This window comes from Thunnus albacares, chromosome 18 (assembly GCF_914725855.1).
Source record: "Thunnus albacares chromosome 18, fThuAlb1.1, whole genome shotgun sequence".
In the NCBI taxonomy this organism is placed as follows: Eukaryota; Metazoa; Chordata; class Actinopteri; order Scombriformes; family Scombridae; genus Thunnus; species Thunnus albacares.
The window spans coordinates 19,351,209-19,366,658 of NC_058123.1; the positions used below are offsets into that span (position 1 = coordinate 19,351,209).

The window sequence follows — 15,450 nt, forward strand, 5'->3', positions numbered from 1 at the left end:
TAATGCGCCACAGTCTGCCCTTGTCCTTGGTAGTCGCAGCAGCGTCAGATGGTGATTGAGGAGGTGAAGATGGACTCAATGATGGCGGTGTAGAAGTGCACCATCATTGGCTTTGGCAGTTTGAACTTCTTCAGCTGCCACGGGAAGTACATCCTCTGCTGTACCTTCTTGGAGAGGGAGCTGATACTCTGCTCCCATTTAGGGTCCAGGGTGATGATGGTTCTCAGGAAGCAGAAGGACTCCACAGTGTCAACTGGGGAGTTACACAGGGTGATGGGTTCTTTCTGAAGTCCACAACTATCTCCATAGTCTTTAGAGTGTTGAGCTCCAAGTTGTTTTGGCCACACCAACACAACAGATGGTCAATCTCCTACCTGTAGGCGAACTTATCCCTACCAGAGATGAGCCCAATGAGGGTGGTGTCATCTGCAAACTTCAGGAGCTTGACTGACTGGTGAGTGGGGGTGCTCTGAGGTGGTCGGTTGAGCAGCCCGGCCCCTTGCTGAGGTTGGAGAGCTGGAAATGATAGCTGGAGTGAGGGGGGATGTGTCAAGACTGTCCTTTTGTCTTTTAAAATCAACAGTAGAACTCATTCAAGTTAGTGGCAAGGCATGAGTTGTTAGTGGAGTGGGGGCTTTCAGTTTGAAGTTGGTGATATGTCTGAGGCCAGTGTTGGAAATTAATGGGGTGCAAGGGCAAAAGTGCCCCAAGAAATCTCCAAATGCCCCCAAAAGCCATGATCGAGGGGCAAAAATTGCCCCCGAGATTTTGAAAAAAATTTTGAAAAAAAAAAATCCTAATCCTACATTAAGCCATCGTTTTATTTTCATTCATTTCATGTAATTTCCATTTCCGTCTCTAACACACGCTCACACAAACAGCGCTGTTGTTCACACAGTGCTGCTGTTACAATACCTGGCCGAGGCCATGCAATCCTGCACCTGCGGTGAAGTTGGCTGCCGCGATGGACTGGTACCTCATTAAAAAAGCTCCAACTGTTACCAAAGAAAGCAACCCAAATCCTGGGCCCATCACCAACACCTACAAACCTACAATTGAAAAATGGAAGATAGACTGGCTTGGTGTCAAAAAGGTGAATAGCCTTTGATAGCTAAAAGCTAATCACGACTTTGTTAAAGGAAGCAAACAGGTTAAAAAGTATTCATCTCATCGTCACCAAACAAGCAAGCATCATCAATTTGCTTATAGTAAGTAACATTAACACTAACGCTAGACTTTAAAATCTGTTTGGTCTGGCGCGTTAGCTAACATTAGTGTTAGCAAGTTGGCTAGATAACATTTATGTTACAGCCTACATGTGAGTCTTGCCGACGGTTGGGGTGATCAGTGCCATTGACTAATGTTACTGAGCTCAGTGCACCAAGTGAAGTAAACTTTTTAGTCCCAAATCTAGAACATTTTTTCAGTTTACTAACCAATGATGCAGTGCTGGATAGTCGAGTCTATAATGTTATTTTGTCCATGCTCAAAATATCAGCTGGGCTAAATTTGGAGATGAAATCAAGCATCCAAAAAAACTTCAACTGAAGTTATTTCCAGAACTGCATCAATAAAGAAAAAATATTACACTCACTTTGGCTCTTTTGACAGTACTTGTAGCTACTAGTCTGTAATTTTGTGAAACACCTGAGGCTGTGGCATGCAATGCATCAGACCTACAATGATGAAATCATCGAAGTTAGATTGGTTTTGACTTGTAGGAGATCTGATTATGACATTATCACAAATGAGAAATTGTTTACTGAGGTGGTTGTGGTTACACATGATTACTGTATGCATTTTAATCTGGGCTCATTTTACATCAAAAACAGCAACTTTATGCACCAATTACTATTTTTTAAGAATGCCCCCCAAATTTTGTAAATGACCCAATTTGTGTGGGCCCCCCAAATATTTTTTTAATTTTCTACACCGTCTGAGGGCCTTCCAGACAGAGGCCAAGTTGTTTTCTGATGACTGCTGTTGAAGTTTCTCAGAGAACAGATGTTTAGCATCTCTCACTCCTTGCTAAACCTATATTTAGATTCTTAAAACCAGTCCTTGTCCCCACCCCTAAGCCCTTGCTCCTCTTCCAACCTTAGCTGCCTGAGTTTAGCTGTAAACCAGGGTTTATCATTGTTGTAAGTAAACCTGGTGTGTGAATAGGGCTGGGTTAGTTTCACTGGTCCACTTCTTAGATGTCCTCACAACAGGTTTAGAGAGTTTTAATTTCAGCCTGTATGCAGGAATCAGGTGGACTATGTTGTGGTCAGAGTGTCCCAGTGCAGTTAAGTGAATGGTGTGATATGCACTGTTGATTGTAGTATAACAGTGATCAAAAGTATTCTCCTCTCTGGTCAGGCATTTAATCAGCTGATGGTATTTAGGGAGTTCATGGCTGAGATTCCCTTTGTTAAAGTCACCTAGGACAATAATAAAAGAGTGCGGGTTTGTCCACTCCACACACAGTATCTGGCTGGCGAGCATGCGCTGTGCCTCCTGCACGTAGGCCTGCAGAGGAATGTAAACACTGACCAGAATGAATGAAGTGAACTCACAGGGGGAGTAAAAGGGTTTACAGTTGATGATAAAAGTTTCCAGAACAGATAACAGTGCTACAGCCACTGTTAATATAAAAACTACCTCTAGCCTTCGTTTTGCTGGGGAGCTCTGTGTTGCGATCCACTCAGAACAGCTGGAAGCCTGCCAGTTGGAAGCCTGCAGCTGCAGCGCAGAGTCCGGTATTGATCCACACAGCCAAGTTTCCATGAATCACAAAACAGAAGATGAAGAAAAGTCTCTGTTCTTCCCCACCATTAGCTGAATTTCATCTAGTTTGTTGCGCAGGGAACGCACTTTAGAGAGAAATATTCCCGGTAACAGAATGCGTAGTCCACGTTTGCGGAGATGCACGAGGGCACCATAGTAGGGAGTATTGCTGCGGATTTGAGATGATTGCCTGAACCATCCCACAGGTTTGGCTCCATTAGACACTGAAAAGTTCAACTGCACATGTACACATGAAAAGCATTATGCAAGAATAAATCGCATTGTATGTAGGAATGAGAAAATAAAAAAATATACATTTTTAGCAGTGTCAGTAGTGTGTGTGTAGTGCTTCATGTCCAAAGTAAAAAAAAAAAAAAGTGTATCTCGGCAATATATACATGACACATTAATTCAATATAGGCAACAATTCACTAACCAAATCAGCTAATGATGTACTGTGTGTCAAGTGAAAAAATACATAACAAATAAGGTTGATATAGGCATGTAGGGCACCTTGCAGCCTTTTCTTTAATTAATGGATAAAATAACACTTCTTTAATCTCAAATTGAGGAGGTGAGTGAATCCCACAGAGACATGGCTTAGTGCCTCACACCTGGAACCCAAACTGACCTCTTTGCCAATTGGGGATCTGACAACATGATACTGACCAAAGTTAAACACTGTGACAAAATGGCAATTGAACAGACCTCCTGAGAGACCATTTCTGACTTATAACTAAATTATGACTTTGTTTTCATTTTACATGTAACATTAAGTCTTGTGCTTGCACAAATGTATTTCATTTTTGAAGTTTAGTTTTGAATAACAATTTGAGTGTAGTCAGATTAAAGTTTGTTCTGCACTCAACTAAGATTACAAGAAGCCAGCTAAAGCCTGAATCCTCAGCTCAAATGTTGCTTTGAAGAAGATGGTGATTCTTGGAATTGGATCTTTGCCTGCTTGCTGAGAGCAGTACTGCAAACTGGGAGTTCAACCGACCAAAAGACTCTTTCCAGAGCAGTCTGAGACGGCTTGACTCCTCTTCACCGGCGGTTCAACACCGCTGCACCCACGAAGACTTGCTCACAGTCCACGGCTGAGCTGTGAGCTGTGCAACTACCAAACATCACTGATGACTCTATACCAGCCAGCTGCAGTTTAATCCAAAACAAGGCTGGACCTGCCAACATCTCTGCAGCAACAAAACTCGTCAACAGTAAGGCATAACATGGCTTTGTAATCAAGGTTTGATGTCAAATAACTTTAAAATTAAAAGATAATTTCTTTAGAGAAGTTGAATTAGCTTTCCCTTAGCATCCTCTGTTGCAGTATATTAGCCTAGAGTCACACACTTCAAGGCACTATTTCTCTTTTCTTCATTATGTCAATTTATTATCATTTAAAGGCTTTATTATTCTTTTATTTATCTTATGCTTTATGGTGTATCCTCAAGACGTTTAGCTATTAATAAATGTCTTCATTGATCCAAAGAAGTTGTTGTTTTCTTTGAGCACAGCAGACAGAGGTCATTGCTTAGACAAGCACTTACGGTTATGAGACTGATTCATTGATTAAATTGAATAAGGGTTAGTGCTTCCTCCTGGCACTAACAAATTCTAACCAAAAAGGGAGGTGGTGCCCAGATGAGGTTTTATATTAATAAAAGTATTAATATTCCTACAGGCAAATACAGTATTATACTCAATTAGAGAAAGAAACACAATGTTTTTTTACAGTGTCAGAAAGACTGAATTATTTAACAAGTAAAGCATAAATAATTAAAATTATATAATTTTTAAAACCATTAGGTGACTGTATTACATTGTAGCTCTCACACAGGTGCTGTATACTATGAAAAACTGAAGTTTTTGATGAGTTTTGGATGAAACATTCCACCAATGCCCAGCATTGACAGTTTATGCTTGTGATAAATGAGATGTTGTAACAAATGACAGGTTTTCTTTAACAGTGGTAGAACAATATTTTTTTTAATTTAATTTTCAGAAGCGATGTGGAAAAATGAATTCTGATATTGTCATGGAGGACAATTTTTCTTTATAGTCGTGTGGAGACATGAAGAACGATGAGGATGAGGAGGAAAGAAAACTATACTGGCATAGACTTAATGAGGACAAGCTGATTAAAAAACACATCAAATCTGACAGCAGTTGGGTGCTTGATTAAAACATAATCAATAAGGTTGTTAAAATCAAGGTGTGAGATTGACAAACTGACAATATCCCTGCCACGGTGTGTAAAGTTAATCAAATCTAAAGGAGGCACCATAGGGAAATAGCACCTGGTTCATTCTTCATGCACCTATAGTCTCCTTATGTAAACACAAGCAGGTCCCTGGGACTCCTCAGTTCATCTGGGATTCAGGGCAGGACTGCTCTGACCTTGGCAGACCTACCTACAATTACACACAGACACACACTCTCAAGCCAACACACGCAATTTAGATGCACATGCGTACTTACACACTGACAAAACCATGCAGTCGGCCTCTCAATCTTTCTCTCTCATCAACATTCTCCCACACACACAAACACACAGACATACACAATCACCCACTCTCGTTTGTCTGAGTTAGGACTAATAAGCAGGTGAATTGTCTGTGGAGGTTGAGCCATTTGCAGTGACCTTGGTTAACTGTGGTTTGCAGTCAGGGTCAGACGCTCAGGCAAAATGTGGACTGTGTAGGCACATGTTTGTGAGCAAATCAATGCAAGAAAAAAAAAATCAGTTCACTTACTGTACACCTGCAGGTCTCCCTACAGAATAGATGATCTGATTAGATTGTGAAGTGACTTGCTGCATACATTTGCATATTAATGAGGCAAAAGCTAATTTTCAAACTACTCCTTATTGCTTGAAGTTAGGGTTGCTAATACCACCCATGTGCTTTGTGACAACATGTTGACGTAGATTTGCTAATTATATAGATTAATTAGTTACACTTGTGAATTTATTCACATCGCTGGGTGTGTTAAAGACACCATGGTAACAGCAGAACAACAGACAGCTCAAGTTTAGAGTAGGAAAAAATAATATCAGCTAATGTAAGCTAAATTATGGATATTAAGCAGCCACCAAGATGACCTTGCAAGGACTTTATTGGAAAGACATGATGTGAGAGGTGACAATTATAAACAAAAATGCTCATCTCCGATACTTTTTTATACCTTTTTATACTGAATCAGAAAAGGGTGCTCATCGCACTCTTCAGTGCTTTCATATGTATAGCAGCAATCATGGCTATAAGAGTGAGAACCCAATGGTGGGAGTACAGTCAAAGTGAAAGCCGCAATAACTGATATGTTAACCACTTTGGGGGAGCAGAAACAAGCTGTAACAACACTGACATATTAGCAAGTTTTAAGTTGATATGGCGAATTTGTTAGCCAACAGTTGCTTATTTACACATCCAGCAGACGCAGTGCAACATCATGATTGTTTCCACCTGATGAATGATGAAGTCTTGATGAAGTAGTATTAATTTTGGCACCTAATTTTGATTTAGTTTTGGTCTTTTGATGAAAATGTATATTAGCTTTGGTCAAATTTTTTCCATTTAATTTTTGTTAGTTTTAGTCCAATTTTAGTCAATAAAAACTTTGGGGCTTCAGCCATGGCCATCTTTGCTGTGTACAGTTACCATGGTTAAAGGTGTTGTGTATAAGAAGGTGTATAAGAAAATGCTTCACAGAACAAATAAAACAAACGACCAAATACAAAGAAGAACAAAAAATAAGCAGTGATGAATGGGAACAAAACCGAAACAGAGATAAAAAGACAAATCAGAACTCGCTTACTACAAGTGTTCTTTGAGAAGTGATTTAAAAGATTAAAGAGATCGCGCTGGTCTGAGCCCCTCTGGCAGGTGTTCAGAAGTCTGACTTTGACAACAAAGGTTTGGTCACCCTCAATTATAGGTTGAGATGTCGGAGCAGCTACTGCTCATGCTCATGCGGGGATGAAAGGTCTTGAAATGTATTGTGGCGAAAGTTGTAATTTAGAAGCTATCAGTAAAACACACTTTTATATCCTGTGCTATAGAAGACATCAGCAGATCATCAGGATAACAATGGCTATAAGATGGATAAACAAGGTCTAAAAACAACATACAACATTGTTGGATAGGTTTAAAATAGTTTCTTTGTCTTGTCAAATGAGCTGAATTGTTTTTTTCTTCATTAATTTCAAGTGAAGTTAATTTCAGCTGTATGTAACTTCCAACCTGGATAATTCAAGAGATGTTTCATCAGAAGCAGGTAGGTTTGTAGGCTTAATCAGGCATGCTGACAAAATTGGTTTGGTCATGTTGGCAGCTATTAACTGTGATATGTTAAAGTGGAATGGCCCTTGTTTTGGGGGCATGTGCAAATTCTTTTTTTTTCTATCAGTCTGTAAAACAACTGAACATGCTGGGGTCATAGTTTCATTATTGGTTGATACTTGTGTTGGGTCATCTATAACCATAAAAATCTAGTAAGATCTGTAGCAGCAGTAGTTATTTAACCCCAAGAACAAAAAGTTAGATGCATTAGACCCATGTCTGTGTTAAAATGCCTGTGTGCAACTGGTGTTCAGGAGTCTCCATTGCTATGGCAACAAATGACTGTGTGAAGCTTACAGCGCTGTTTGTAATAAGGAAACTGGAAGTTCAGAGAGGTCCTTGAGTTTCTGTCTTGACTCTGACGCAGATTATCCATTGAAATCAGGTCTGTAATGTTCTCAGCTGTGTTTTCATTGTGTTAACTGACTAATAATTAGTCTTTATGTAACAGATGAGACTCTGCTGTGAAGGTGAACAAATTAGATAACTTATTTATTAGGGGTGGGACACCAAAAACAATATTACAGCATATCATGATATTTCCACTTCTACATTGTCAATACACTGGTGGCAAGTATCGATTTTTTTTTTTTTAAATACAGGACCACTCAGAATTGATTCAGTTACTTTGGCTACCAGAGCACCACTACCCTCCACCTTCTTATGGAGGTGTTGGACAGATTGTTCAGATGAGCAGCAATAGTAGATGACAGCGAAGAAGAAATGCAAGCAAAATAATGAGCCATGAGCAACTGCTCTCAGACTGTCCGTGTCCATGCTGGAAACACATGGAATCTGCTGGAGCTTTGACAGTCACTAGAAGCACATTCATGGTCCTTTGTAAAAGTTTCTGAATGGTAACTTTGTTGTAGCTGAGATAGCGGCACAGCACCTAGAGGCTGTCCGTTGTGAGTGTCTGTGGGGGAGTGTCAATACGTAGCTGTGGCCCTGCTTTATCATGTTAATGTTACCGTAATCAGCCCTGAATATCTTTTAGAGCTCTGAACACAGCACATTTAGTTATTGGCGGGTCCATGTGTTGTGTTTACTGCCACAGAAAAGGAATAAATCTTTGGGTTATTAGCACATTTCCTCTCTGTTGTCTCTTATCAGACTTGCTAACACTACCAGCAGCTGTGTGTCAGAGGCACAAGCTGAGGCTTCAGTAAGCAGCGTTGTGATATTTATACTTGGCAGCATTTGTTTTCTGTGAAACTAAGGTACTGTTAATAAACATCACACATTTTCTGACTCTCTCCTGGTCTTTGAAATATTTTTATCTTCTTCAGTTATAGTATCGTGATACATCTTAGATTATTTCTTTGTGATATATCACCTATCGCAGAATCCCCTTTGTTGTGATATATATTGTTATCATGGGAAGAATACTGTGATAGCATTGTATCATGAGTTCATCTGTTATTCCCACCCCTACTATTTATCTAAATCATACTTTTTGAGGTTGAGGGAATGTTAAAGATTTAACCTAAACTCCTGTTCACTGATTGTAAAAACAAGTATATTCTCTGGATATGTAAAATATTTATCTGTATATATGAGATGTGTTGTAAAAAGTAAAAAAAAAAAAAAAAAAAGTAAAAGTAAATTTGTACCCTTTTAGATAATAAAGCAGAGAGTAAAATAGCTGTCAGTGTAATTTTCAACTAAAAGCTGAAGGATTGAAATGTTTTCTTCCTAAACACAAAAGAAAAAGCTCAACTTAGAGGGTACAATTTATTTCAGTTAAAAGCTGCATCGGTGAGCCTGAGTCAGTGCCCCAGGCAATACATTGGAATCACCTGTGTCAAAAGCTGTACTTACATCAAGTCAAATCAGACTTGAAGAGTCACCTTTATCAGGTATCATTCATGAAAGATATTATTTGAAAGTATTTTGTTGGCTTGGCTAAAAATGGCAGTTTAAAGGTCGAGTGGTAGGACTCAGGATGTATTTTTTCATTTATTACATTTTATTTTTTCATGTAAAGATTGGACAATGCCAGCCCATCCTCACAAGAAAAATGACAGTATAGGTCTAAAATTCAGGCCGGCAAAAACGACCTATAGTTACGTTTACGCCATCTGTTGTAGTTATGACCCAGAGAAGTGACACAGTTCATATGATGTCAATATAAGGTGACTTTACACTGATAATTTGCCTTATTAGGAGAAGGCAGGTTGAGTGGATAACTAGATATATAGAGGTATATGTCAAAAAGTGGACTTTGTAACGGGAGACTGCTGTTCGCGTCCCGTTTACAACCAAGTTGGGAAATATTTTTAAAAAACGTGATGTGGTGTTTACTGTTGCCGTGACAATGAAGGTTGCGTAACTTTAAGGAAATAGAAACCACATTTCAAGGGATCATTTTTACCCAAACCAAGATCTTCTCCCTAACCCTAACCAAGTGGCTTTTGTGCCTAAACCTAATCAGACCTTAACCACAACATTGTCACACCATAAAAAATAAGTATTTTTAATGTTTGTAATGTAACGGTTTTGGAGAGCAGCATATTACAGTCCTGTATGTGGTCAGGTGCTCATATATGTTGTTGTGGGAGTCCTTGAAAATAGACCTATTCTGTTGTTGTGGTATGAGGACTAATTGTAACCACTAGGAGGTTATAACAGGTGCAATAAATGTTTGGAAGGCATCAAGGACATGAATTTTATGATATGTGTGAAATGATGTCTGTTCAGATCTAAAGGTGAATTTGCTGTAAAACTGCTACAAGGCTTTCTGTGGAAGAAAACACAACACACCTGAGAATATTCACTACTACTTTTCTTTGTTTCTTCTATATATCCTCTTTCTCCCTTTCTTCTCTCTCAGAGTGAGAACCTTCCCTAAGGATTCAGCCTTACTGGGCAGGGACACTGTTCGAGCCCTGATGTACTATGCCTTGAAGGTCTGGAGCGACATTGCACCGCTTAACTTCCACGAGGTGGCAGGAAGTGATGCAGACATTCAGATCGACTTCACTAAGGCCGACCACAATGATGGATATCCATTTGATGGGCCAGGGGGCACCGTGGCGCACGCATTTTTCCCTGGTGAGAGGTTCACAGCTGGGGATACGCACTTTGATGATGACGAGGCATGGACCTTCAGGTCACCAGGTGAGGAACATTTCTTGTGTTAGTGGTGTACATCACTGGTTTGTGTTGGAATGTTACTGTACACATACACTTGAATAACATTGTGTGTCTGAATCAAAATAGTAGAAAATGGAAGGATGATGAGGAAGGATGGAGAGGAATTGATGCTCTGGGAAAGTTTTCACCAACACATTTTCTTGGAGACTCCCAAAGTACTATAAAATGAGAAGATTGAAACAGCCTGTGACTAGAAAACTTAAAGAAAATGAAAAAGAGCCTGAAAACTGTTCTGAACTTGCATGCTTGCCAAGGTTTCTATATCCAAAACTAGAACGCTAACTGTATTTTGGATCCAAGCTGTGCTTCTATCCTTTGTTCATGTTCCAGATTCTATAATTAATATTTCATTTGTTAGAACTATGAATATAACATACAATGGGCTCTGATACAGGACTCAGAGAAGTGATTAAAGCAGTGGTGATTGTTATCACATGCTTATTAGGAGTTATAAAAGGCATCCTTTCATTTCCTCCAACTGCCATAAACAAACAATCGACTCTTATACACCACTGATACCCAAGTGTTTTTTAAATAATAAATGTTTACTGCTGACTTAATGATCCACCTTGATTGTTAATGAAGCCATAGGGTTTTCTCAATAATTGAGTCTTTTAAAATTGTTAATAGATGAATTATTGGGAAGGGAAAAAAGAGGAAAGCACTATGTTTAGAATGATTACAGCAGCAAAAAAATTTCTTCAAGTTATGGCAATAAAAAACTGAAAAGAACTGACAGCTGCTCCAGTGACAATCGATAAAAGAGTGATTTGGTCACAATGACACAGTGATGAGATTTCCAGGGTTATGAACACTGTTTTGTGCAGGAATAGTAGTCCATCTTTGTAGTGAGGGATTGTGGTGGAAAGTTCTTTACTTAAAGGGAACCTATTATGCTCTTCCTTATTTTCAGTAATATATATAATTTTACAATGTTGGATGTTCATATTAAACTTGGCCAAAGTTTCAAATAATGAGGTAAATGTATGTAGAAGTAATGCCTAAAATACTCTTATTTCCGCTTTATACAATTTAATGCTTAAACTCTGCAACATTTTAAAAGGAAATATTGTACTTTTTTTGTAAGTTATACTCTAATGTTGCTACTTTTTCAGACAGTAAGTAAAGAATATTTATTCCACCACTGGTGAGATATCACGGTGTAGTGGGTCAGATAACAAACTTATTACTATGGTCACCATAACAAAAAAATGTGGTCATGTGCAAATACTGTGATGATCACTTGATCTTAGAGAAATTAAGACACATATGCATGGCACATAGTCAGACTCACAGGCTCACTATGCCATCCTGCTCAGCTTGTAATGTGGTTGTAGATGAAGTCCCAGCTGGTAAGTCCATGATGCATCCAGGGCCTGTGTACATCTCTATCTTTTCCTTTTTCCCTGTTAAAGATGTGAACCATATGTTACAGGACAGCAGCTCAGTGTGCTCCAATTAGACTTCCCAGCAGGCAGCAGCAGTGTCAGGGCAGGTAGAGGATGTTGTAGTAGTTTACAGCATCATCTGCATAGACAAAGGTTTGGTTAATGGGAACAGGGCAATGAGGAAGGGAGGGGGCATAGGTGTGTTCTTTTCTTTTATGACCCCAATCTGTTCCTCTCTTAAAATCAGAAATGAATTAGCAACAGTAGTTATTTAACCCCAAGAACAAAAAGTTAGATGCATTAGACTCATGTCTGAGTTAAAACGCCTGTGTGCATCTGGTGTTCAGGAGTCCTCATTGCTATGGCAACAAATGTGTGAAGCTTACAACACTGTTTGTCATAAAGAAACTGGAAGTTCAGAGAGTTCCTTGAGTTCCTGCCTTGACTGTGACGCAGATTATCTATTGATATCAGGTCTGTAATGTTCTAAACTGTGTTTATATTGTGTAATGTGAATAATACTTAGTCAGTATGTAAGAGATGAGACTCTGCTGTGAAGGTAAACAAATTAGATAACCTATTTATCTAGATCATACTTTTTGATGTTGAGGGAACATTAAAGATTTAACCCAAACACCTGTCCACTGATTGTAGAAACAAGTATACTCTAGGTATAACTTTAATCTGCATGTATAACACGTGTTGTCCCTGATAAATAAATGTACCCCTGTAGATGATAAAGCAGAGAGAAAAATAGCTGTCATTGTCATTTTCAACGAAAATTGAAAGAATTTCTTTGAAACACATATTCTCAAAGCTGAAGGACTGAAACTTTTTCTTCCTAAACAAAAAAGAGAGAGTTCAACTTAGAAGGTACAATTTATTTCAGTCAGGAGCCGCATCAGTGAGCCTGAGTCAGTGCTCCAGGCAATACATTGGAATCACCTGTGTCAAACGCTGCACTTACATCAAGTCAAATCAGACTTAAAGAGTCACCTTTATCAGTTATAAATCATAAAAGATATGATTTAGAAGTATTTTGGTGGCTTGGCTAAAAATAGCAGTTTAAAGAGGACAGGACAGGCAAAGGATGCTGTAGTAGTTTATAGAATCATTTACATAGACAAAGGTTTGATTGATGTTAACAGGAAAGTGAGGACAGGAGGGGACACAGTTGTGATCTTGTCTTTTATGAATTAAATTAAACAAATGTGAATGTCTGTGCAAAGAATTGTTTGCAGCCATAAATTACTTATCAGTGATGATAAGTAATTGATGATGATAAGTGATAAGACATACTATAGCGTTCACTGTGAGAGGATGCTGTGGAAAGATAAATTGTTCTGGCTGTGAGTCATTTTACCTAAATGTTCCTGCTTTCAAGGTTACTTCATTCGTTCACTGTCAAAGAGTGAAATGTATATCAAATACAACACATGAAGACTTTTCCATTTGTAAGGCATCTTCCTCTCACTTCTTGGCTGGACTGTAAAAGCACTAAAGCCTCCTGTTTCTTATGGCCAATCAATGCCAGTAAAAATGATCCGGCGCTGTTTACTGCTGCCTTTGATTTTGTAACATTCTTTTATCACAGAATTAAGGTTTATGTGATTTTAGATATAGATAGTATACTAGAGACAGCGTTATTTCTATGCTATAGAAACAAGATATTGATCCTATCCCTGAAAGTTTTGCCTCTGCCCTTGCACAGTCAAAATGCCCTCAAAGTTTGAGACCGTCTACTCAAATGCCTTTAGCAATTTGGGACTTACCTCTAGGCCAATGTCCTTGCTAATTATAGAATTTCAAATATTCTATTTCTTTCAGATGCACTGGAAAGGATAATAGCTACCCAATTAACTGTGTAACTCTAAAGCAATGTGGTATTCAAATGTTTCAGACTGACATTTAGGTCAAATGACCTACTGAATACAGCACAGACAATTCTGCCTCTGAGTTTTAGTTCTACTCAGTTTGAGCCTTTGATACTGTCACAGTATACTTGTATTTTTCCTTTTTCTGTTTCTTAAACCTGCATTAACTGACTTTTTGGCCACTTGGGAGCAGCATGGAAACAAACTTTAAACACAATGTTGACATATTATCATCTCAAAAAGTTGATGTAACAGTTTCTTATTTACACATCCAGTAGAGACATTAGAATTTGCATTCATCTGAAGTTGTGTTCCTGATAAATGTAAGTTCTTCTAACTTTGTATGTGACGTCCATGAGGAAAATAAATGCTCCACTATAGTCACCAACTAGTCGCTAACTTTTGTCTTTGTTTTGTTTGACTTTATTATGTTGAGCAGGTAATATACAGTGGATTTTTAGAGCTTTTTTGCTGTAAGCAGCTGCCTGCTGTGGCTGAAAACGATATTCATGAGAGTTTGAGGAAACCAAAACGGTAAAGTTGCAGACCGAACATCCAAAACAATCAGCTGAAGCTTGCTTAGAAGCCCTATAGAGCTGAGGCTCTAGGCGTGATACATTTCTGTTAGTTCGTCACTACAAGCGACTCCTTTCAAACAGAAGCAGTCATGTGATCTATTCTTAATATCAAAATATTTATTATAACAGCTGTAAAGAGACAATTTAACATGAAGCAATTCTGGATTTTTTCAGTTTGAGATATTTTGGTTACTTTTATTGTTTTGGACCATGAAGAACAGTTGATACTGAATTCTAAACAATGCTAGAAACAAAAATAAGATTTTTCATTTAGCATTGTGTCCTCATTTTATTTCTTGGCTGTAGCTTTGATCTGAATCAAAACATACTTAATGTTACAGGCAGGTGTTCTGTTTGTCAGGAAAAGCAACACATTGCCTCCTTTCTTTTTCCTCCATTTACCCATTGATGGCGTTGAGCCAGCTCCGCCTAAATGTTCATTCTTGCTCACTGAAAATGTCTTGATTAAATTTGGACCATTGATGTGACAGTCCCACATCTCCTGTTTTGTATAGCTGCCATCCAGTCTGTCCAGTAGCTCAAAGGATCATTTTTCCAGAGCTGCCTAATTTAACACACTACATATTCACAAAAGGAGCAGATGCAGATTTCCATTTGTCTCAATTAGTTTTTGACAGGTTTTTGCATCCACTGTGCCGTGGGCATGTAAAAATCACAGAGGGGAGTTGTCTCTAAATACATAGACTAGCTTAAGAAAAGGGAAAATAACATTTAATAACATTCTCTATTGGAGCCCGACCAGTACAATTGCTTGGGAGATATTATCAGCTGATTTAGTTTATCAAAAATATTGGTATCAGCATGTATGCCTCTGGATAAGTCATAAGAAACTGCAGTGCAGAAAGGCCAAAGACATGTAATTCATAAGCAGTGTTGCCATTACATAGTTCGTCCACCAGAGAGCACTGACAAATGTCCCATTCAGTACATATTTTGTTCACAATTTTTTGATTTCCAACTTTGAGGTACCTCTAGAAGATATTATATGAGCTCATCTGACGGAGTTTTACTTCTTGGAGCCCAGACAGAGTTCAATAAACTCTGATAAATATTTCAAAGTACACATGCCATATTTTCATTTCTCTGGACACCTTTTTGATATATTTCTAAGGATTCAAGACTATTCCTCCACAGAAATATTAATATCGTGATCAGCCTTCCCGTTTGAGTTTTAGTGAGTAGGGGTTGGACTCACTACTGGAGCATGGAATAAAATCATGGCTTCACTGTACTTTCCAATAATGTAGTATATATGAGTAATAGCACCTTCACTCGGAGCTTTAAAAATGCTGGCACCAGATATGTGGGTCAGCTGTGGCTGCAG

The 15,450-nt window shown here is 38.6% G+C and overlaps 1 protein-coding gene across 1 annotated transcript in view; it reads left to right on the forward strand.

Annotated features, from left to right (window-relative positions):
• mmp17a (matrix metallopeptidase 17a) overlaps positions 1–15,450 on the forward strand; it is a 94,075-nt gene that overhangs the window by 60,263 nt on the left and 18,362 nt on the right. Inside the window, exon 4 of the mRNA XM_044334634.1 lies at positions 9,943–10,229. Coding sequence (XP_044190569.1) covers positions 9,943–10,229 — 287 coding nt within the window. The remainder of the gene's footprint in view (positions 1–9,942; positions 10,230–15,450) is intronic.